Raw genomic sequence first — 21,330 nt, forward strand, 5'->3', positions numbered from 1 at the left:
GCCTTGACTCTTCATTTTTAATTCCCGCCGTGTGGCGACACCTCCGTTGTGCTCGGTGACTCCTCAATCCCTCTGTTTCTTTTCTCTCCCCTCTGTTACAATTTGTGGTGTATTTTTTGCGTTCTTGGGGCTACAAACTTCCTGACTTTCACACTGGATTTTAATTACCGATTTACATACATATATATTGCTTTGTGTTTCGTTTCCTGCGTTACCTTTTGTAATAACCATGTTGTTCTGTGCTTAATGTCTTTTTGTTTAATTACGGCTTGTTTTTTATCCATATAAACCTCCTTCATGCTTATTTTTGGTTTTATGCTGCTTTTTTTTGTCCCTTCCCCACCTCTCCCAAACGCACCTGGTCCCTGCGTGCCGGTGTCCCCCTGTTCCCCTTCCTTCCTTCTCTCTCTTGCTTTTGCTTGTCCCACCCATGAAAAATCCTGCAGGCTTTTACGGGCTGGATGAATCTGACCTCGACAAGGTCTTCCACTTGCCCACTACCACTTTCATCGGTGGAAATGAATCGGCTCTTCCGCTCCGGGAAATCATCCGGCGGCTGGAGGTGAGGAGGGCAGGGAGGGCTGTCTGAGACCTGTTTGCAGCCCGGGGCAGGGGCAGAGCAGTTGCTTTTTGGAGGTCCTGGGCCCTGCTGCTGCCCGCAGCCTGGGCCAACCTGCAGATTTTAAGCTTTTCAGGTTGGGAGCTGCTCCTCGGCGCTTGCCCCACTCATAGCAGCAGTGTTACCTGGTCATCTCTGATCGCCTCCAGCTTCACGCTGCTTTGGGGCAACACATTTGGTCTGCCCAGGGTGGAGCAGACCCCTGGCAACTAAATACTGCATTTTTGGAAACCTCTCCAGCTACATTTTCCAGTTTAAAGCAGCAAACGGTGCTGGGAGAGCACAGGAGCAGGCTGGAGGCAGGCGGTACCCAGCTCTGTGTGCTGCAGCAGCGCTGCTGCCCTGCGTGGTGGCCCCTTGGAGGGTCCCGGTACAGGAGCAGCTCCAGCCTGGGGCTTCCAGCTCTTGCAGCCGGTTCCCCTTTGCTGCCAAATTTCATACCTGGCCCTGCCCGGTCTGAGAGCGCAGACGGTTCCCAGGCGAGCTGCAGGCTTGCTCAGATGGTCTCTGCTGAGACAGGTTGACCTTGGGAGAAGCAAAGCTGCGTCAACATCTTGGATAAGCTGCAAGAACGGGCTCCTTATTTTTGGGGGAGGTTGTTTTGCTGATTTTCTCCCTGCCATACGAAGTGGGGTTGTGTACTTGGTCACAGCTGATGTCAGTGAGAGGGAAAATCTCACCTCTGAGGTGGATGTAAAGGACTCGAGGGTCTGATCCTGGGCCCCTTGGGGAAAGGGAATTAAACATTTTGATGTTGGGTCGTGTGCAGGGTCCGTGCTGCCCCGCAGCATCCCAGGACGTCCCCTGCAGCGTCCCCTTTCCCGGGAAGACAGCTCAAACCAGGCTCCCAAAATGGGGCTGGCGTGGTGCTGGCTGCCGGGCACTGCTCACGGGTCCCCCCAGGCTGGCGTCGCAGGCAGCGCTTGCCGGTGTTGGGCGGCGCGGCTGCCAGGCAGGAGGGTTTGTGTCTCCGCTGGTGCAGGAGGGCTCTTTGTCCTGCTGAAAGGTTAAAGTGGGGAACGAAAGAGTCCCTGGCCCCGTGGGCTGATACGATGCCGCACATGGCTGTCTTTGGCTGGGGGTGAGGAGGTGTTAAAGCCCTGACCGTTGTCTCACGGCCCTTCTTCTCCTGTCGGGGCAGATGGCGTACTGCCAGCACATCGGCGTGGAGTTCATGTTTATCAACGACCTGGAGCAGTGCCAGTGGATCCGGCAGAAGTTTGAGACCCCAGGCATCATGCAGTTCACCAATGAAGAGAAACGCACGCTGCTGGCCAGGCTGGTCCGCTCTACCAGGTACCCTGGGGGGGGTCTTCACCTTCTCCTTATCTTCCCTTGCTGCCCGGGGTGGTTTGCTCTCAGCCGGAGTGACGCAGTCACCGCCTGAGTCACATCTTGACATCATATCTGTCGTGGTTGGTTTAATCAGCAGGGTGACGCCAGTGAGCTGCCAGGCTGGCAGGCTCAGGTGCTGGCAAAGAGCCCGAAAACATGGATGATCCTGAAAGGAAAGGTCTAAAAATAAGGTTTAAGTGCAGCACGGTGTTGGCGTGGGGGAGCAGCCAGCCGGGCTCTGCAGGAGGAGACCAGGGTGACAGGGAAGGCTGTCGGGCTGCTGCGTGATGCTTCCTTAAGCATCACTGGGTGCTGTGGCTCCCTCGGCGCGCTCCCCATCCTGTCTCTGGTTTCTGCCCTCAGCTGTAGCCCTGGCACCGATCCCTCTCTCCCTTTGCCTTCCAGGTTTGAGGAGTTCCTCCATCGGAAATGGTCTTCGGAGAAGCGTTTCGGTCTGGAGGGCTGCGAAGTGCTGATCCCAGCCTTAAAGACGATTATTGATAAGTCGAGTGAGAAGGGAGTGGATTACGTTATCATGGGGATGCCCCACAGGTAACCCTGCCTCTTTCCACGGCCTTGCTTGGGGTGCGGAGGAGGGGGATGCTGCCAGTGTTCTGTACTGGAGGGCACACTGGTTTCTGCTGTCACCTAACTGGTCTTGGCTGGTGGTGAACCTTAACCGGAGAGCTCCGGCCTTGGCTGCTTTCTGCTCATTGCAGTGTCTTCAGCTTCAGCTCGTTTGTAAATTCATCTGGAGAGGGGTGGTGGCTCGAGCGGCAGAGCTCAAATCCCAGAGCAGGACTCGGCCTGCCCGCTCTGGGGCAGCTGTCGGGATGTGGTGGCAGCCAGTCCATCCCTGTGCTGAGGGGTCTGCAGCCTCCGTCTCGGGTGAAACCGCAGAGCCGCCTCCCCAGTTGACCCTACAGCCGTCGCCGGAGGTGTGGGGTTGTTGTGTTGCCTCTGCATGACGGCGGGGGTGGCAGGTCACCGTTGGCACTCAATGCCAGGCTGGCGCTGCTGGTTGCCAACAATGGTCTTGCTTTTGCAGGGGACGCCTGAATGTTCTCGCCAACGTGATCAGGAAAGAGCTGGAACAGATCTTCTGCCAGTTCGACTCCAAGCTGGAGGCTGCTGATGAGGTGAGTCTCCTCTGCCATAGCAGGTTGCTGTCACCTGTTCCCATGTGGTCCCCAAAGGCTCTGGCCATACACTGTGAGTTGGATTGTGCCACCACTCGTGGTGTCACTCGGTGGTGTCAGCATCACGAGGATTTCCACATTGCACGCACACTCGTGTGACTGAAGCCTTTGTGTCGGTGCCAGTGCCGGTCTGTCCTTGCCTGTCCTGGGGGTGACGTGTGCCCTGGCCGCTGTCGGTGTCTCCAGCGCAGGCTGGGTGGTCAGCGGCTCTCCATGGGTGTAAAGCAGCCTTGGGGTGAACGGCGAGGTGAGGGGAAGGCAGCGAGGAGCAGAGGTTGGCTTGGACCCTTGCAGCAGCCCCTGGGCCCCATATGGGGCCCTAAAGCAGCTCCAAAAGCCCCGAGGCTCGAATCGCTTGTGCCGCAGGCTCTGTCGCTGTGATGCAGTCGTGCTTCAAAGCTTGCAGCATCATAAGCCGGGATGATTTGGCTTTCGGAAAGCTGGGCTGGGCTGGCTTTATCCTGCCGTGCCCTTCAGACGGGGTTTCGAGGTGAGAAAGTGGCAGCCTGGGGTGTCGAGGTGCCCCAACGGGGACCTGCAGGGAACGGTGCCAGGGATGGCTGTGCTGTGGCAGTGTGAGCAGAGCTTGGGTGAGCGTTATCTCAGCTGCTTTCCAGTGTCTTTCCCAAACTCACCCCACTTGCTTCTTCCCCTGCACCTACAACCTTACCTAGATGGGCTCGATGTGTGTCTGAGGTTTGTTGGCAGTTTGGCACCTGGAACAGGCTGCTTTTTCTTTGCTGAATGCCAGCTCAGCTCCTAAGTGAGTGACGGCTGCTTTCTGCCAGCGCCTCCAGAAAATGCCCCCTTTTTCCAGCCCCTGGGGTCAGCACCGCCCTGCCTCATGTCTCCTTCCATGCCCCAAAAGCCGCTTACATTCCTGGGGGTGACTCTCCTCTCCTCTCCCCTCCGTCAGGGCTCCGGTGACGTTAAGTACCACCTGGGAATGTACCACCGGCGGATTAACCGCGTCACCGACAGGAACATCACCCTTTCCTTGGTGGCAAATCCTTCTCACCTGGAAGCAGCAGATCCCGTTGTTCAAGGCAAGACTAAAGCAGAGCAGTTTTACTGCGGGGACACGGAAGGGAAGAAGGTGAGTGGTGCTGAGATGCCTGCAGTGACATGGCCTGGGCTGGACAGGGTTTCCTAGAATCGTAGAATAGAATCATAAAATCGTTTAGATTGGAAAAGACCCATAAGATCATCAAGTCCAACCGTTAACCCAGCACTGCCAAGTCCACCACTAAACCATGTCCCCAAGCACCACATCTCCCTGTCTTTTAAATACCTCCAGGGATGGGGACTCAGCCCCTGCCCCGGGCAGCCTGTGCCAGGGCCTGACAGCCCTTTCGGTGAAGAAGTTTTTCCTAATATCCAACCTAAACCTGTCCTGGCGCAGCTTGAGGCCGTTCCCTCTCATCCTATTCCAGCTCCCCCAGCCACTCCTCCCCAGCCTTGTGCTCCAGCCCCTGCCCCAGCCTCGCTGCCCTGCTCTGGCCACGCTCCAGCCCCTCCATGGCCTTCATGGGGTGAGGGCCCCAACACTGAACACAGGATTCAAGGGGCGGCCTCACCAGTGCCCAGCACAGGGGGACGATCCCTGCCCTGCTCCTGCTGGCCACACTGTTCCTGATACAAGCCAGGATGCCGCTGGCCCTCTTGGCCACCTGGGCACACTGCTGGCTCATGTTCAGCGGCTGTCGACCAGCACCCCCAGGCCCTTTCCCGCCGGGCAGCTCCCAGCCGCTCCTCCCCACGCCTGCAGCGGTGCCTGGGGTGGTTGTGCCCCAAGTGCAGGAACCAGCCCTGAGCCTTGTTGAACCTGGGCCCATTGATCCAACCTGTCCAGATCACTCTGCAGAGCCTTCCTACCCTCCAGCAGATCAACACTCCCACCCAACTTGGTGTCCTCTGCAAACTGACTGAGGGTAACCCAGTAAAAACTTACTGAGGGCAAACCCAGCTGGTTTTTGTTTGCTGTGCCCCTTCCCCTGCCATCACCCTGCTATCGCCCTGACTTTGCTCCCCCATCCTTCCCTGCCGTCTTTGGGGATAACTTTGGCAGGGGCTCGCCCACCCCAGGCTCCCATTGCCACTTCCTCTGTCTCTGAACGACTGGCTCAGCTGGGCTGCGGGGACCAGCAGATGCCCAAACCCGTGGTTGGAAAGCAGGGAAATGAGGGGTGCTCCTGAAAGCCAACCCAAGCATCACAGCTCGGGGGGCTCGGCAGGAGGAGCCTCAAGCTGAAGGATCTCAGTGTGACCAGGGATAACCATTCCTGGGGCTGGGAAAGCTGGAGCTGGCAGCAGGAGGCAGCTCTCGGCACCCGGGTGGGAGAGCAGGCGGGGAACAGGCTGCGGCAGGGGGTTTAGTTGCGGTCTGATTCATCGCAGACCTGTCTCCAACAGCAAGAAGTGGAAGGGTGAGATCAAAAGTGCTTCCCTTCCTCCTACTCCCCAAGGGCTGGATATAAATAGACAAACTCTGTCCTCGTCTGACAGGCGGCATCCTCAGCCAGCCCCCGGGTTTGATAGCAAAATAACGTCACCAAAGCCAGAGTGAGCTCCTGGCCCGGCTCCTGCCCAAAGGTCTTCTGGGGTGACAGCATGGGGGAAAGGGGCATTTTTCTCGTCTTCCCCCAGTTAGGAAAAGGCTCTGCTTTGGGACATGTGTGTTTGGGAATGGGACTTGCCTCTCAGCCACTGTGCACCGGGTGCCATCCCACTGCCCGATCGAGGCACCCCGAGCGTGCCGCCCTTGCTCGGGGGGAGAACTGCTGGCCACAGCCTTCTCCCCGGCGGTTGCGCCAGCCGTGGCCAGCTCCACTCCAATCCCCTGAGAAAGCATTGGATGCGTTGATGAGCTGCTCTGTGTCCTTTCTGGGACGCCAAAGGCTCACGGGGATGAGACTCGGGGCCCTTTCCTGGTGGCTGCCCCTGCGCGCCGTCCCCGCAGAGCCCCTGCTGACCGCTGTGGCTTCACGTCTCCCAGGTGATGTCCATCCTCCTGCACGGAGACGCCGCTTTCGCTGGGCAGGGCATCGTGTATGAGACATTCCACTTGAGCGACCTGCCCTCCTACACCACCCACGGCACTGTCCACGTCGTGGTGAACAACCAGGTGAGGAGCAAATCCCCTGCATCCACGGGGGTCCCTCGCAGACCAGCCTCTGCAGGCTCGGGTCTGGATGGTAGCTGGCAGCTGGCAGTAGCCATTTCCTAGCCAATGTTCCTGGCACGAGCCGTAATCCTGGGGTCAGCAGCGGGTACTTTATACCCAGCTGCTCAACAGTAGCAGCTTTGGAGTCCAGCCTGGCGCAGAGGTGGTGCAACCTGATGCTCGGCATGGGATTTCACGCGGGGCTGCTCCATTCTGCCCCCGCGTAAACCAGAGACATTTCACTGGGACCGGCCCATCCCTGCGAGTGCAGCGGGATGACGGCCCAGGCGCAGGGACCGGGACAGGCTGTGGTGCCTGGGGCGCAGGAGACGGGCGAGTTGTGCTACAGCTGAATGGTGCAGCCGTGGGGGAACCCCCAGCTCAGCCGCAGCAGCCAAGCTGCCCTCGAAGCTGCATGTGCCGCTTTACAAATCCTTACCACTGTGCTGGTCCTGTTCCCTCTCACCCGCTACAGATCGGCTTCACAACAGACCCCCGGATGGCCCGCTCCTCCCCATACCCGACCGATGTTGCCCGCGTAGTGAACGCGCCCATTTTCCACGTCAACGCAGACGACCCGGAGGCTGTTGTCTACGTGTGCAACGTGGCAGCGGAGTGGCGAAGCACCTTCCATAAGGATGTGGTGGTGGATTTGGTAAGAAACGTGGCACAAGGCTTTATCCTAAAGCTGTGGCTCTGCTGCAAGTGCTCGCCGATACTTCTCGGGGTGTATTTTCTGAAAGCTGAGGTTTCTCTTCAGGGCTTGTCTAGCCCTTTTGACGTGAGGGGAGGGAGGAGGTGGTGTAAAGCAACGGAACGAGGCTGTAATAGCATTTGGAGAGGCAACGCTGTCTCTGTATGGAGCCTGCCCTCGCCTCCCGCATTGGGGAGGAAACACTTGGGTCCCTCCTGGGCGGTTTCAGACCTTTCCTAGCACAGAGACCCAGGTACCTCCGACTGCTTTCGGAGCCGTGGGTTGCAAGCAGCTGCTTTCAAAGGCTCTTTCCCTTCTTGGCAGGTTTGTTACAGGCGCAACGGTCACAACGAGATGGACGAACCCATGTTCACACAACCCCTGATGTACAAGCAGATCCGGAAACAGAAGCCAGTGCTGCAGAAATACGCAGAGCTGCTGATTTCCCAGGGGGTAGTAAATCAGCCGGAGTATGAGGTACTGTCCCTTGGGGCCTGGGAGGAAAACTGCGAGCGGCATCTCTGGGGAAAACTACTTGTTTGGTTCAGACTTGGATGTGAACGATGTGCCGGGGCCTGTTTCTGCTTGTGCTTGTCACCTAAAGGTGGCAGAGCTGTGCTAGGGCTGGGCAAGTTCTGCAGACCTGGCAGCGACAGGGTTAGGAGCCAAGGCTCGTCCTTGGACTGTGCCAGCTCTGAACAGCACAGGAACATCCAGTTCAAGGATTGCCCTGTGATCAGCACAGCCCAGACCGCACGGCGCTGGACCGCTGCGGCATGGCTGGGACCCACGGGAGAGCTGGGCTCTGCAGCACTCGCGCTCGCTGTGGCCTGGGGGTATCTGGGGCAGGGCTCCTGCCCCGGTTCTGCCACCCTGGCAGCAAGCATGGCAGCAGCTCTGCCAGCTCCTCCTTGCCCCTGCACCACTTTGCAGCATCTTTAGGGTTGAACGGGAGTTGTCAGTTCGGATGGCAGCAGAGCTGTCTCTTGGGGGACGGGGGCCTCCAGCAGCAGCTCTGCTCTCTAAGGCTGAGCTGCGCAGCCCTGGGGCTCCCCTGCTGCGGGGACCTGCTGTGCCCTCCAGCACCCTTGCAAGCTTGCGCTGAGGCCCCCAGGCTCTGCACCCTTGTTTGGAGACCCCTCGCTAATGCTTTTCCCCCTCCTGGTTCTGCCTTTCAGGAGGAAATTGCCAAGTACGATAAGATCTGCGAGGAGGCCCATGCGAGATCCAAGGATGAAAAGATCTTGCACATCAAGCACTGGCTGGACTCACCCTGGCCTGGTAAGTCACTAGCAACATTTTGGAGGTCCTTAGCAAAGAGCCTGGCTTCTCTGGAGCCATGGCAGCTATTTTCTAGTAAACCACCCTGCTGGGGAGGTGAGGTGGTGCTCCCTGCTCCTTGCATCCCTGCCCTTGCTTGAGGGTGTCTGTGACCTGAGCTCTTCACACGGAGCTGGGCACGGCTCCCACAACGCAGCTGACTGCTCCTCCTCTTGCAGGTTTCTTCACTCTGGATGGCCAACCCCGGAGCATGACCTGCCCTTCCACTGGTCTGAATGAAGAGGACTTGACGCATATTGGTCAAGTGGCCAGCTCGGTGCCGGTGGAGGATTTCACTATCCATGGAGGTAGGAGCTTGCGGAAGCTATGCCAGACAGGGCGTTTGTTCCAGAGAAGATGTGGGATAGGGCTGGAAGGTGGCCTGGAAGGGAAGGGACCTGTTACAGTGCTTTGATATATGTGGCCAGCAGGGCGAGGAAGGGGATTCTCCCCCTCTACTCAGCTCTCCTGAGACCCCCCTGGAGCGCTGCGTCCAGCTCTGGGGTCCCCAGCACAGGAAAGACATGGACCTGTTGGAGCAGGTCCAGAGGAGGTCCAGGGCTGGAACAGCTCTGCTGAGAAGAAAGGCTGAGAGAGCTGGGGGTGTTCAGCCTGGAGAAGAGAAGGCTCCAGGGGGACCTTACAGTGGCTTTTCGGTATATAAAGGGGGCTTATGAGAAAGACAGAGAGAGACTTTTTACCAGGGCCCGTAGAGACAGGACAAGGGGTGAGGATTTTAAACTGAAAGAGGGTAGGGTTAGATTGCACATAAGGAGGGTGGTGAGACACTGGGCCAGGTTGCCCAGAGAAGCTGTGGATGCCCCATCCCTGGAAGCGTTCAAGGCCAGGTTGGACGGGGCTTTGAGCAACCTGATCCAGTGGAAGGTGTCCCTGCCCACGGCAGGGGGTTGGACTAGGTGACCTTTGAAGGTCCCTTCCAACTCAAACCGTTCTGTGGGTCTACGAGAATTAGTTCATGAGGGAGCTGTGGTTAAGGGAAGTGAACTGAGGAGTAGCTCTTCTTTGGAGCTGATCCTTCCCTGCAGTCCTCATTCCTCATCCCTGGTTCATGCCTCCAGCAGAGGTGGATTCGTTCCTCTGCCCCTGGGCATCTGCAGTCTGTCAGTCTGTGGGCAGGTTGTGGGACAAGCGTGGTGTTGCTGGAGCTCCCTCCCGCCCCAGCTACGAACCGGCTTCTGTCCCGGCAGGTTTGAGCCGTATTCTGAAAACCCGTGGGGAGATGGTGAAGAATCGGACAGTGGACTGGGCCCTGGCAGAGTACATGGCATTCGGCTCTCTGCTCAAAGAGGGCATCCACATCCGCCTGAGCGGCCAGGACGTTGAGAGGGGGACATTCAGGTAAAGCTGTGCTTTTGGTGGCCGTAAAGGCGATTCCAGCCTTTCCAGAAGGGATCTGAAGGGTGACGATGGAGTAACACTTTCTCTTCTTCCAGCCATCGCCACCACGTCCTGCACGATCAGAACGTGGACAAGAGGACCTGTATCCCCATGAACCACCTCTGGCCCAACCAGGCTCCTTACACCGTCTGCAACAGCTCTCTGTCGGAGTACGGCGTCCTCGGTGAGCAAGGAGGTCTGCGTCCGCCAGCTGGCGGGGTGAGGCTGCTCCGGGAGGATAACCCTCTCACTTCTCTCCCATCCCTCAGGATTCGAGCTGGGCTTCGCCATGGCAAGCCCCAATGCCCTGGTGCTTTGGGAAGCCCAATTCGGGGACTTCCACAACACCGCTCAGTGCATAATCGACCAGTTCATCTGTCCTGGGCAGGCCAAGTGGGTCCGGCAGAACGGCATCGTCCTGCTGCTTCCCCACGGCATGGAGGGCATGGTAAGGACCCCCCCAGCTCGCGGGCACCCAGGGGTGCACCAGAAGCAGAGCCAAGGGCAGCGGTGGCAGGTAGCACTGCTCCTGGCATGGCTGTGCCCGGCATCAGCTTCTTGCACCAGCCTTGCCCCCACCCCTCACTCTCGTCCCTGCTTGGTCCCCGCAGGGTCCCGAGCACTCCTCCGCCCGCCCAGAACGATTCTTGCAGATGTGCAATGATGATCCCGACGTCTTCCCCGTGAGTGGCGGCCGTGCTGAGCTCAGCCCGGCCCTCCTGTGTCCCGGATCCAACCGCTGCCTTGAAATAGGGAGGGGGGCAATAATGCTGGGTGGGCTCAGCGCAATGCTGCGGTTGGGGCGGGTGTCGCAGAGCCGGTAGCAGGAGGCGTGGGACGCCCTGGGCTCGTGCTGCAGCAGGGAGGGTTTGGGGAAGGGGCTGAACCTGGTGGCCAGGCTACATTGCCGCTGCCCCCAGGGCTGCTGCATGGCGTGAGGCAGAGGTGTCCCCAAAACGGCATGGGAGGGGGCTGCTGGCCACCCCTGTGGCCACCCGAAGGTGGGGGGCACAGACCCACAGCCTCTCCCAGGTCTCCGTGCGCTCTGGAGGGGGAGAGGAGGGAGGGAGGGAGGGCTGGGTGCCGCTCTTCTCCCCACTGCCAGAGCTGGGAGGCCAAGAGGCACCTTGTGTTTCTTGAAATCCCTCTCACTGCGCTTGCTGAGGCAGAAACTGGACGACTTCGATGTGCGCCAGCTCTATGACTGCAATTGGATCGTCGTGAACTGCTCCACTCCAGCCAACTTCTTCCACGTCCTCCGGCGCCAGATCCTCCTGCCCTTCCGCAAACCGGTCAGTGCCGGCAGCTCCACACCGGGCTCGGTGCCAAGGCAGGGCAGCCCCGTGTCCCTTCCAAGCCTGGGGATGGGACTCGGCGCGGGCTTGTTCTGGCACCTCGGCAGCAAACACTGGCACTTTGCCTCTGCCCGGGCCAAGGACCTCTTGGTGCTCGGGGTTGGTTTGGTACGCGTCGTGCTGCCGGCCAGCTCATGTGGGCTGGGGCGGCTGCAAGCCCTTCCTGCGCCCCACGGGGAGGTCAGAGATGTCGGGGCCGGCGGGCGTCGGTAAATAACCCGGTCCAGGCCCTTGCCTTCAGCTGCGGCTGTGGGGCAGGCAGGTCCCCGGCAGCACCTCAGGATCTTCCCTAGGGGAACCCAGACTGGGAAAGCCGGCACTGTCGGAAAGCGGTGCCTGACCTGGCCGAGTGTGGCATCCGAGCGAGGAGCAAACGTCTCGGGGCCACTCCTGCGCTCGGGCAGGGGAGGGCAGGCAGGACGGGCAGGTTGGCGCTCTGGCTTCTGCTTGCAGCGGGGTGTTTCTGGTGAGGCTGACCGCCTTGCTCTTCCTCTTCTCCCCCCTCCAGCTGATAATCTTCACTCCAAAGTCGCTGCTGCGCCACCCCGAAGCCCGTTCCAGCTTCGACGACATGCTGCCAGGTACGGGCAGGCGTCTGTTCCCACCCCGTGCTGCTCTGCGGGATGAAGGGTGAAGGGCAGGAGCCGGCCACCTCGGCTAAAGTCTGCCTGGCAGCAGCCTCCCCGTGCCTAAGAGCAGCTGAGCGAGGCTGATGCCGCCGGCATCGCAGGCAGCCTGTGCGGGAAGCTCTGCTCTGGCGCGGCAGGCGCGCTGCCTGCCTTCCCTCCCCGCTCCCCTCCAGCGCCAAGGCGGCGTGCTCGCCCCTGCCACGGCTGGAGTGTGCCGGCTGCGGCCATCTGCCCAGCAAATGGGAGCCACCCCTTGTTAGTGCCGAGTCTGGCACCCCGGGGGGACGTGACTCGGCTTTGCCGTGATGCTTCCTCCGTCGGCAGCCGTTTCCTGCCGGAATGGCGTGTCTGGGGTTTGGCAGCCCCAAGTCCCATAGAGCCGTGATGGTTTGTACTGGGAGCCGGACCCAGAACAGCTGGTCAGGCTCTGCCTCTCCGGTTTGCCTGCCCACTGGGGTCCCAGGAGGGGCGGGCAGGGGACGCGGGTGCAGGCAGCTGCTGGCGCAGTGCCCCGGGCTGCTGTGGGTGACGGTGCCATCCCTCTCCTGGCAGGCACCCACTTCCTCCGTGTCATCCCTGACGGCGGCCCCGCGGCCCAGAGCCCCGAGCAGGTGAAGCGGGTGCTGTTCTGCACCGGCAAGGTCTACTACGACCTGACCCGCGAGCGCAAGGCCCGGCAGATGGAGGCCGACGTGGCCATCACCAGGGTGGAGCAGGTGAGCAGGGTCCGGTTGCCTCGGAGCCCGCAGGCTGGGGGTGCCGTGGGCCCCATGACGCCACCGTGACACCACTGTGTGTCCCCTGCAGCTCTCCCCGTTCCCCTTCGACCTCCTCCAGCGGGAAGCCCAGAAGTACCCGGCCGCTGAGCTGGTGTGGTGCCAGGAGGAGCACAAAAACCAGGGCTACTACGACTACGTCAAACCCCGGCTCCGCACCACCATCAACCGTGCCAAGCCCGTCTGGTAGGGACTTGGGGGGGTGGCCGTGATGTTTGGGGGGGTTCGCGGGGGTGCGGACCCCCCCTCACCCCCTGCCTTCTCCCCCGCAGGTACGCGGGGCGGGAGCCGGCGGCTGCCCCTGCCACCGGCAACAAGAAAACCCACCTGACGGAGCTGCAGCGGCTCCTCGACACCGCCTTCAACCTCGACGCCTTCAAGGACCTGGCCTAAGCGCCAGCCCGGCGGCGGCAGCATGCTCCCGTCCGTCTGTCTGTCCATCTGTCTGTCCCTCGCTCGCCTCCCCCCTCCCTCCTTAACTACAGACCTTGTAAAACCCCATGCTGGCGCCTGGAGTCCTTGTCCGGCTCGCGCCGGGGCCGGCGTCGGTGCAGGCACCGCGGCGGGCGAGAGGGGCCGGGAGCTGCCCCCCCTCCCCATGCGGGTGAGACCCCCACCCCCCCCCCCGGCCCCCAGGAGGGGCTGCTCCGGTGCAGTGGCTCCAGCCACCTCCCAGTTCCTCCCAGTTCTTCCCAGTTCCTCCCAGTTCTTCCCAGTTCCTCCCAGTCCGGTGTCACACTTGCCCCAGCAGCTGCTGCCAGGCGTGAGATGGGGTGGCCACCGCCCCCCCAGAGCTGGGGCAGGGCCGGGGGTGCTGCCCCCCGCCCCGGAGCCCCCCCTGCTCCCCGGACGCCCCTGGGGCCGTTTGCCCGCCCCTGGGGAGGGCCGGGCCCCGCTGCCTCTGCCGGCGCCTCGGCGCTGGGCGCCCCGGCCTCCCGGGGGGGGTCCTGGGTGGGGCGACCCCCGGCCGGGGCTGCCGTTGGGGTCCCCGGTGAACAGCGCCTGTCGCCGGTGCCACCCGCGTCTTCGGCCGCGGGGCGGGGCGCTCGTGCCGTCGCGCGCACCCGGGCGGGCATCGCGTCACCCTGTCGCGCGGTCACCCCGGCGCACGCCGCGCTCACGCACACGCGTGTGCCGTCACGGCTGTCACAGACGCGTGCCACCCCCCCTCCATCGCCCTGCCCGCGCGGTCGCGCACCGCGTCACGCCTGCCGACACGCGGGCACACGCGCCTCCCCCCCCCCCCCCCCCCCCAGTGTCACGGTCACGCACACGCACAGTCCCGCACGCCGCTCTCCCGCTCGGTGCTCGGCTGCCCGCGCCTGGCGGGGCGGGGCGGGGCGGGCCCTGCATGCTGATGAGCTCGCGGCCCCATTGTGCGCGGCGGCGGCGGCGGCGGCGGCGGCGGCGGCGGCGCGGGCTCGGCTCGGCCCGGCCCGGCCCGGTTCGGCTCGGCCCCGCCCCGCCCCGCCCCCGCGCGCCCAGCCCCGCCCCTCCGCGCCGCCGCCGCTGCCGCCATGGAGCCGGGGCCGCGCGCGGGCTGAAAATCCCGCGCAGCTTCCGCGCAGCCGCGCGCGCCCGGCGCCGCCAGGGCCATTTTGGGCCGCTCGCGACGGTGAGTGCGGGCAGCGCGGGGCAGGGGCGGGCAGGGCGGATCCCCGCGCCCCCCTCCTCGCCGTCGCCATGGCAACCGCCGCCCCCGGGGCCCGTCCCCCCCGGTGCCACCGGGCCCGCGGCTGTCACCGCCGGCGGGGGGGGCCCGCGGTGGCGCCTCCCGGGGGGCCGGGGCGGGCCCGGCTCGGCGCGGCTGCCCCCCCGTCCCCCGTCCCCGCCGCCCTCCCGCGGGGCCGGGAGGGAACCGAAAGCGCCGGGGTGACCCCGCGGCCCCCCGCTGCCGGGCCGGGAATGCCCCGGGGCGGCGCCCGGGCGGGGGCGGGGGGCGATGCTGGGGGGCGATGCTGGGGGGGAGGGGGGGGGGCGCGTCCCCGCCGCTCCGGGCCTGGGCACGGAAAGCCCCCGCCGCTCCCCCGCCCGCGGGGGAAGGCCCACGGCACCCGCGGCCTGGGGGCGTCTGTGCCCGCGGGGGTTTTTGGGGGGGTTCCAGCTCGGGGGGGGCTTCCTGGGGGGGACCCACGGACCCGGACACCCCCCGGCCCCACGGCGCGGCCGGGGCAGGGGCGGGCCGGCCGGGTCCCCGTGCCAGCCCCGGGCAGGACGCCAAGTCCCGGTGCCGGAGGCCGCGGGGGGGCCGAGCAGGCTCCGGGCCACCCGCCCCCCACCCCCGGGGCCTGGGACTTCCCCGGCCCCCCGGGGACGGCCGCCCCCTCACCCGCCGCTTCCTCTGCCTCCCGCAGCCCCGGGGACGGGGCCGGTGACGCCGTCCCGCAGCGCCCGCCGCGGCCTCGGAGGACCCAGCCTGCGCCCGCCCGCCGCCGATGAACTCCATGAACCCCATGAAACCCTCCCTGCCGCCCACGCCCCACGGGTGAGCCCCGGCCCCCCCCGGCCCCCCGGCCCCCGGCCCTCCTCCTTCATCTTAATTAATTTGTTTTTCTTTCTAGTGATGGTTCATTTGCATACGAGGCTGTTCCTTGGCAACCGAGCACCAATCAGCCGGCGGGATCCCTCTCCGTGGTAACCACCGTCTGGGGTGTCAGCAACACCTCCCAGAGCCAGGTACCTGCAGCACCCCCGGCCCCCGCCCCGGGGACCCCGGCCATGCCTGCCCCCGCCTGACCCGCCACCCCCTCCCGCCGCCCCCAGGTTTTCGGCAGCCCCATGGGCCCCGGGGGGAGCAGCTCCAGCACCCCGCTGCTGCCCGGCATGGCCGGCACCGGCTCGGGCATGAGCTCACCGCCCTTCCTGCCGCAGCAGCCCTTCACCGAGGGGGCTCCCGGGAAGGGCTACGTGCAGCCGGGCGTCTACGGCCGCAGCGCCTACCCCGGCGGGCCGGGCTTCGCTGCCAGGTAAGGCCGGCCCTGCGCCCCTCGTCCTGGCATGCGCCCCGCCGCGGGGCCACCGCATGCCCCTTCCCCGCCTCTCTGTCCCCCAGCTACGCCGGCAGCCCCGGTGGCCCCGGTGGGATGGGGCTCCCCTCGCACGCCGGCCGGCCCCCCGCTGACTTCACCCAGGCAGCTGCCGCTGCTGCCGTGGCCGCCGCCGCCGCCACAGCCACGGCGACGGCAACGGCGACGGTGGCGGCGCTGCAGGAGAAGCAGAGCCAGGAGCTGAGCCAGTATGGCGCGGTAAGAGCCCGGCCGTGGCAGAGCCGGGGAGCTGGCGGCCACCCCTGCCCCGCCGTGACCCTGCTCTCTCCCCGCTGCAGATGGGCGCAGGGCAGCCCTTCGGCAGCCAGTTCCTGCCCCACACCGCGCCCCGCGGCCCTGCTGGCATGAGCCCAGCCGGCATGGCGGGCGTCATGGCTCCTTCTGGCGTCTCCCCCGTGAGCATGAGCCCCGCACGGGCGCCCAGCGCCGGCCCCCTCTACGGTGGGCAGCGGATGCCCCAGCACGCCTACCCCGGCCCCCCCCCGAGCCAGCAGCTCCCCCGCCAGGGCCTCAAGCGGGCGTACTCCAATGAGGTGAGCATCCACGCCGGCGGGGGCCGTGGCGTGCCGGGACTGTGTCCCCCGCCGCCGGTGCTGACGCCCCCGGCCCTGCAGGGATACCCAGCGCAGCAGTACCTCCAGGGTGGGCAGTATGCTGCGGCTGGTGCCCAGTACGCCCCCAGCGCCGCCCAGCCCTCCGCTCCGTCCCCCTCCTACCCCGGCCACAGGCTGCAGCAGGGCATGGGCCAGTACTTCTCTGCCTCAGGCAACACCGGACCCTATTACAAGGTACCAGAGGGGGGACAGAGGGCACGGGGTGGCGGGGGCCGGGTGCCTGCCGTCCCCTGGTGCCAGTCCCCGGGGACCTCCCTCCTCCCACAGCCGGCTGACCAGTTCAACGGGCAGAGCACCAACTTCAGCACCTACAGCCAGGCAGCTGTCAACGGGGTGAGTCCTGGCACCGGGTGGGGTGGGGGGCAATGCCGGCCTGGCCGGGCGCTGAGGGTGCACGATGCCTCCACAGCCGGGCCGGTCGCTGCCAGGGTACCCCAGCTCGCCACTGGCCGGGAACCCCACACCACCCATGACGCCGGGCAGTGGCATCCCCCCCTACGCGTCCCCGGGTCAGGATGTCAAGTCGCCCTTCCTGCCGGACATGAAGCCCAGCATCACCTCCCTGCACCCGTCCCCCTCGGGTAGGTGCCCCCGTGGGGATGGGGGGCTGCCGGGGATGGGGGGGGCACCGCAGAGATCCCCCCATGGCCCCGGTGTGGGCCCTAATGCTGCCAGTCCGGTGGCCATTGCCCCTTTAAGGGCAGGGTGCTGTGGGGAGGCACCTGAGGAAAAGGGAGGGGCTTCACCACAGGGGGCGTGGCCAGTGCAGGGTTTGGGGCGGGGCCTCACAGGCACTGTCCAATGAGAGGGCAGAGGCAGTGGGAGGGGTTTCCTGTGAAGGAGGCAGGGCTAGGAGCAGTAGGAGGAGCTTGTGGAAAGGGTGGGGGCTCGGTGGGAGGGGCTCCAGCCAGAGGCGTGGTCGCTTTGGTGGGAGGGGCTTGTTGCATAGGAGTGGAGTATCCTGGAGTGGGAGGGGCCTCGGGTGGGGGTGGGGCTTTCAGTGGGATGGGCTTCCTGCATGGCTGGGGTGTGGCTGTCATAGTGGGAGGGGCTTCTTGCGTAGGGGTGGGGCCTCCCAGAGAGGGAGGGGCCTCTGATGAGGGAGTGGGGGCCCTGAGTGGGAGGAGCTTCCTGCATGGGGGCGGGGCTGTCTGTAGTGGGAGGAGTTTCCCACATAGGGGTGGGGTGTCCTGGAGTGGGAGGGGCCTCTCGTGGGGCGGGGCTTCCTGCAGGGTGGGCTCTTAGGTGGTGGGTGGGGCTCACCAGGGCGGGGCCGGGGGTCCCTGCTGACGGCGTCCCCGGCAGGGCCGGCCCCCGGGGAGGAGCTGCGGCTGACCTTCCCGGTGCGGGACGGCGTGGTGCTGGAGCCCTTCCGCCTGCAGCACAACCTGGCCGTCAGCAACCACGTCTTCCAGCTGCGCGACTCCGTCTACAAGACCCTGATGATGAGGTGGGGGCGGCGGCGGCGGGCCGCGCGGCAGAGCACAGCACAGCACCGCGTCACGCCGCGCAGCGTCATACGGTGCTGCTTGGCGTGGTGCTGGGTGGCACGGCGTGGTGCGGTGCCACACAGTGTGGCTTGTTGCCGCGCTGCGTGGCATGGCAGTATGCGGCACGCCATGCCTTGGTATGGTGCTGTGTTGTGTCGTGGTACACAGCACAGTTTGGCGTGGCAGTACGTGGCGTGGTTCAGCATGGCACGGTGCTGTATGGTGCAGCGGTACTGGCACGCCTCGGCACAGCACAGTGCTGTGTGCGTGGTGGTACATGGCGTGGCTTGGCATGGCGTTGTATGGTGCGGTGGTACGTGGCGTGTCTTGGCATGGCACAGTGCTGTGCGGCGTGGCGGTACCCGGCGTGGTTTGTCACGGTGCCGTATGGTGTGGTTGTACTTGGCGCGGTGGCTGGCAGGCGGGTACACCCCCTGCCCGCAACCCTGCCCACATCCCTGCCCGCCCCGCCAGGCCTGACCTGGAGCTGCAGTTCAAGTGCTACCACCACGAGGACCGGCAGATGAACACCAACTGGCCGGCCTCCGTGCAGGTGAGCGTCAACGCCACGCCACTCACCATCGAGCGCGGCGACAACAAGACCTCCCACAAGCCGCTCTACCTGAAGCACGTCTGCCAGCCCGGCAGGAACACCATCCAGATCACTGTCACCGCCTGCTGCTGCGTGAGTCACCGAGGGGGTCCCGGGGCTGGGGGGGCGGCGGCGGCTGGGGCCGCGGCTCAGCGCCCCCCTGTCTCTCCGCAGTCCCACCTCTTCGTCCTGCAGCTGGTGCACCGGCCCTCAGTGCGCTCGGTGCTGCAGGGTCTCATCAAGAAGCGCCTGCTCCCCGCCGAGCACTGCATCACCAAAAGTGAGCACTGCGGCCAGGACCTGGGGGATGGGGGCACACCCTGCTCCGTGGGCTGCAGCCCGGGGGGGGTGACGGGGCACCGCGGTGCCCCCCCCCCCCCAGCCCAGTTCTGACCCTGGGTGCCCCCCCCCCCCCCCCCAGTCAAGCGCAACTTCAGCAGCGGGACCATCCCGGGGACCCCAGGGCCCAATGGCGAGGATGGCGTGGAGCAGACGGCCATCAAGGTGTCCCTCAAGTGTCCCATCACCTTCCGGAGGATTCAGCTCCCGGCCAGGGGCCACGACTGCCGGCACATACAGGTAGGGGTGGTGGTGGCAGGGGGCTGGGGGCTGTCCCCCACCCCACGTCCCCCCTGCACCAGCTCAGCTGCTGCTCTTCTCCGCAGTGCTTTGACCTGGAGTCCTACCTGCAGCTCAACTGCGAGAGGGGGACGTGGCGGTGTCCTGTCTGCAAGTGAGTGGCAGCCCAGCGGGGCCATGCCCCCATTTCCCTGCCTGGGGGGGTGGGGGTGGTTCCCTGCCCTCACCTTGCCTCTCCCTGCCTGCAGTAAGACAGCCCTGCTGGAGGGGCTGGAGGTGGACCAGTACATGCTGGGCATTCTGATCTACATCCAGAAGTAAGTGTCCCCACTCCATCTGTCCCTGGCCAGCACTGTGCCACCCCCGGGGGGCCGCACAGCTGACCCCCTCTGCCATCCTGCCACCCCCAGCTCGGAGCACGAGGAGATCACCATCGACCCAACCTGCAGCTGGAAACCTGTCCCGGTCAAACCCGACGTCCACATCAAGGAGGAGCCGGAGGGGCCAGCGCTGAAGCGGTGCCGGACCCTCAGCCCCACGCACATGGTGCTGCCCAACATCATGGAGATGATTGCGGCCCTGGGGCCCGGCTCCGCGCCCTTCTCAGCGCTGCCGCCACCACCGGCGGGTGTTGCTGCCGACTACGGCACCCCGGGTACGGAGGGACCCCCGGGGGACGGGCCCTGTCTGTGTTGTCCCCCCCACCCAATCACCCCCTTTCCCCCTGCAGGTTCCAGCTTTCCAGGACCCGGGGGCTTCCCCGAGCCGTTCCCCCCCCCCGGCGCCCCCGGCACGCCGACGCTGAGCGACTTCGCACCGGGACCACCCCCCATCTCCTACCAGTCCGACATCCCCGGCGGCCTCCTGGCCCCCGAGAAGCCCCCTGCGCCCCCTCTACCCACACAGGTCAGCTGGGCTGTGGCTGGGGGGCTTCCCCCTGGCCCCCACAGCTCCCCAGGGAGGGTCCCAGTGGAGGAGGGTCTCACCACTGTGCTCTCCCCCCACAGCTGCCCCCGCCAGGGCGGATGGAGCCGTCCCACCCCCCGGTGCAACCGGGGCTGCACAACCCCCCCCCGGGCAGCCAGCCGGCACAGCCGCTGCACCACCGGAGCACACCGGCACGGCCCCCCCTGGGACCCCCTGGCCCGGCTCACGCCGCCGACCTCGCCTTCCCCGCTGCCCCCGGCATGGCCGGGCCGGGCGATGGGTCAGAGCCTGCCCTGGATGTGAGTACCCCGGGGCGGGCGGCCGGCGGTCCCGCTGCCGGTTCGGGACCGCGGCCGCTGCGGGGTGGGTGGGGAGCAGCGGGGGGGGGCCCGGTGGTCACATGCTGCCGCCCCCAGCTGCTGCCCGAGCTGACGAACCCCGACGAGCTGCTCTCCTACCTGGGCCCCCCCGACCTCCCCAGCAGCAGCAACGACGACCTCCTCTCCCTCTTCGAGAACAACTGAGCCATCCTCACCCCCACCGGGCCGGGGGGCAGCGCTGGCGTGCCCGTGCCCCTGCCCGCCGCAGAGCCGGGACCCCCTTGGCCACGGGGGCTTCCCCTGAAGGGACGCAACGGGACGGACGGACAGACGGACGGGCTCAGCCCCGCCAGAAGCACAAGGCTGTACATAGTGTAGAAACACTACTGCCCCCCCGACCCCCACCCCTATTTAAAGGCAAGCGCGTCGCTGCGGGGCCCCCGCGCCCCCTCTGTAAATGTGCACAGGCTGCTTCCCCCGCAGCGGGGCCGCCCGGCCAGGGCGCGGGCTGCGGGCTGCGGGCTGCGGGGCTCGGCCCCCTCCGCCCCGCGGCCCCCGCCGCCGGGCTCCCTGTACCGTCTCCTTGTCGCTGGCTATTAAAGATTTCGTTTCGGCGGGGCTGAGGCGCTGTGGCTGGGCAGGGCGCGCCCCCTCGGTCCTCCCTCACCGCGGGCACGGCGGGGCCCGGGCTGATCCCGCCCTCTCCCGCGGCGGCGGCGGCTGCGGCCGCGGCCGGGCGGGGCGCTGAACCGTGCCCGCCGCCGTCAATCATTAACCGCGGGCTCCGAGCGGCGTGGCGGGGGCGGCCTCGCCCGGGGACGGGGACGGGGACGGTCTCTGCGGCTTCTCCAAGGCGGGAGCGGGGCCCGGCCGCCCCGCAGGGCGCCGCACGTGGAGGCCGCCGCCGGCCCCGCACGCCCCGTGCCGCAGGGCTGCTGCGGGCCCCCGGCCCTGCCGCACACCGCCCGCCCGCGGCCCCGCACCGGCCCCGGCCCCGCTCCCGCACCGCCGGCCCCGCACCGGCCCCCCCGCCCCACCCCCCCCGCCGGCACCGCGCATGCGCGCCCGCCCTGCCCAGCCGCCGGGCCCGCGCGCCCCCCGCTCCCGCCCCCGCCTTTTTTTTTTTCCTTCCCCCCATTTCAAACGCGGCGCCGCCGATTGGCCGCCCGCCCCGCCGCTCCGCCACCACGCCAGCGGCCGTTGGCCGGCGCCGCGGGGGGGGCGGGCCCTCCCCGGCCCTATATAAGGGGCGGCGGGGAGCCGCTCTCCTTCT

At 65.8% G+C, this 21,330-nt stretch overlaps 2 protein-coding genes across 9 annotated transcripts in view; both read left to right on the plus strand.

Moving 5' to 3' along the window:
- LOC309602616 (2-oxoglutarate dehydrogenase complex component E1) overlaps nt 1–12,993 on the plus strand; it is a 35,867-nt gene extending 22,874 nt beyond the window's left edge. For all 6 annotated transcript variants that reach the window (XM_082336292.1, XM_082336294.1, XM_082336290.1 and 3 more), the window contains 19 exons: nt 447–562; nt 1,761–1,915; nt 2,360–2,506; nt 3,003–3,093; nt 4,070–4,249; nt 6,149–6,277; nt 6,792–6,971; nt 7,335–7,487; nt 8,189–8,291; nt 8,510–8,638; nt 9,539–9,689; nt 9,785–9,912; nt 9,998–10,176; nt 10,340–10,411; nt 10,898–11,020; nt 11,592–11,664; nt 12,265–12,428; nt 12,520–12,674; nt 12,761–12,993. In XM_082336292.1, the coding sequence (XP_082192418.1) occupies nt 447–562; nt 1,761–1,915; nt 2,360–2,506; nt 3,003–3,093; nt 4,070–4,249; nt 6,149–6,277; nt 6,792–6,971; nt 7,335–7,487; nt 8,189–8,291; nt 8,510–8,638; nt 9,539–9,689; nt 9,785–9,912; nt 9,998–10,176; nt 10,340–10,411; nt 10,898–11,020; nt 11,592–11,664; nt 12,265–12,428; nt 12,520–12,674; nt 12,761–12,881 (2,549 nt within the window). In that variant the 3' untranslated portion in view covers nt 12,882–12,993. The remainder of the gene's footprint in view (nt 1–446; nt 563–1,760; nt 1,916–2,359; nt 2,507–3,002; nt 3,094–4,069; nt 4,250–6,148; nt 6,278–6,791; nt 6,972–7,334; nt 7,488–8,188; nt 8,292–8,509; nt 8,639–9,538; nt 9,690–9,784; nt 9,913–9,997; nt 10,177–10,339; nt 10,412–10,897; nt 11,021–11,591; nt 11,665–12,264; nt 12,429–12,519; nt 12,675–12,760) is intronic.
- A 48-nt stretch (nt 12,994–13,041) lies between these two features.
- Nucleotides 13,042–20,666, plus strand: LOC309602617 (zinc finger MIZ domain-containing protein 2-like). Of its 3 annotated transcripts, none has more exons than XM_082336296.1 (18): nt 13,042–13,092; nt 14,843–14,973; nt 15,050–15,164; nt 15,252–15,454; nt 15,541–15,733; nt 15,814–16,323; nt 16,417–16,482; nt 16,559–16,730; nt 17,455–17,599; nt 18,114–18,324; nt 18,406–18,511; nt 18,653–18,810; nt 18,897–18,964; nt 19,059–19,127; nt 19,221–19,465; nt 19,541–19,716; nt 19,818–20,036; nt 20,154–20,666. In XM_082336296.1, the coding sequence occupies exons 2-18, from the start codon at nt 14,924–14,926 to the stop codon at nt 20,259–20,261; spliced, it is 2,814 nt and encodes a 937-aa protein (XP_082192422.1). In that variant the 5' UTR covers nt 13,042–13,092; nt 14,843–14,923; the 3' UTR covers nt 20,262–20,666. The 3 variants fall into 3 exon arrangements, with proteins under 3 accessions (XP_082192422.1, XP_082192423.1, XP_082192424.1); XM_082336298.1 differs by lacking the exon at nt 13,042–13,092 and having other exon boundaries at nt 14,823–14,973; nt 15,814–16,068; nt 16,150–16,323; XM_082336297.1 differs by lacking the exon at nt 13,042–13,092 and having other exon boundaries at nt 14,822–14,973; nt 19,556–19,716.
- Nucleotides 20,667–21,330: the final 664 nt, after the last annotated feature.

The sequence above is a fragment of the Platalea leucorodia genome (genome assembly GCF_965183815.1).
Source record: "Platalea leucorodia genome assembly, chromosome: Z".
Taxonomy (NCBI): Eukaryota; Metazoa; Chordata; class Aves; order Pelecaniformes; family Threskiornithidae; genus Platalea; species Platalea leucorodia.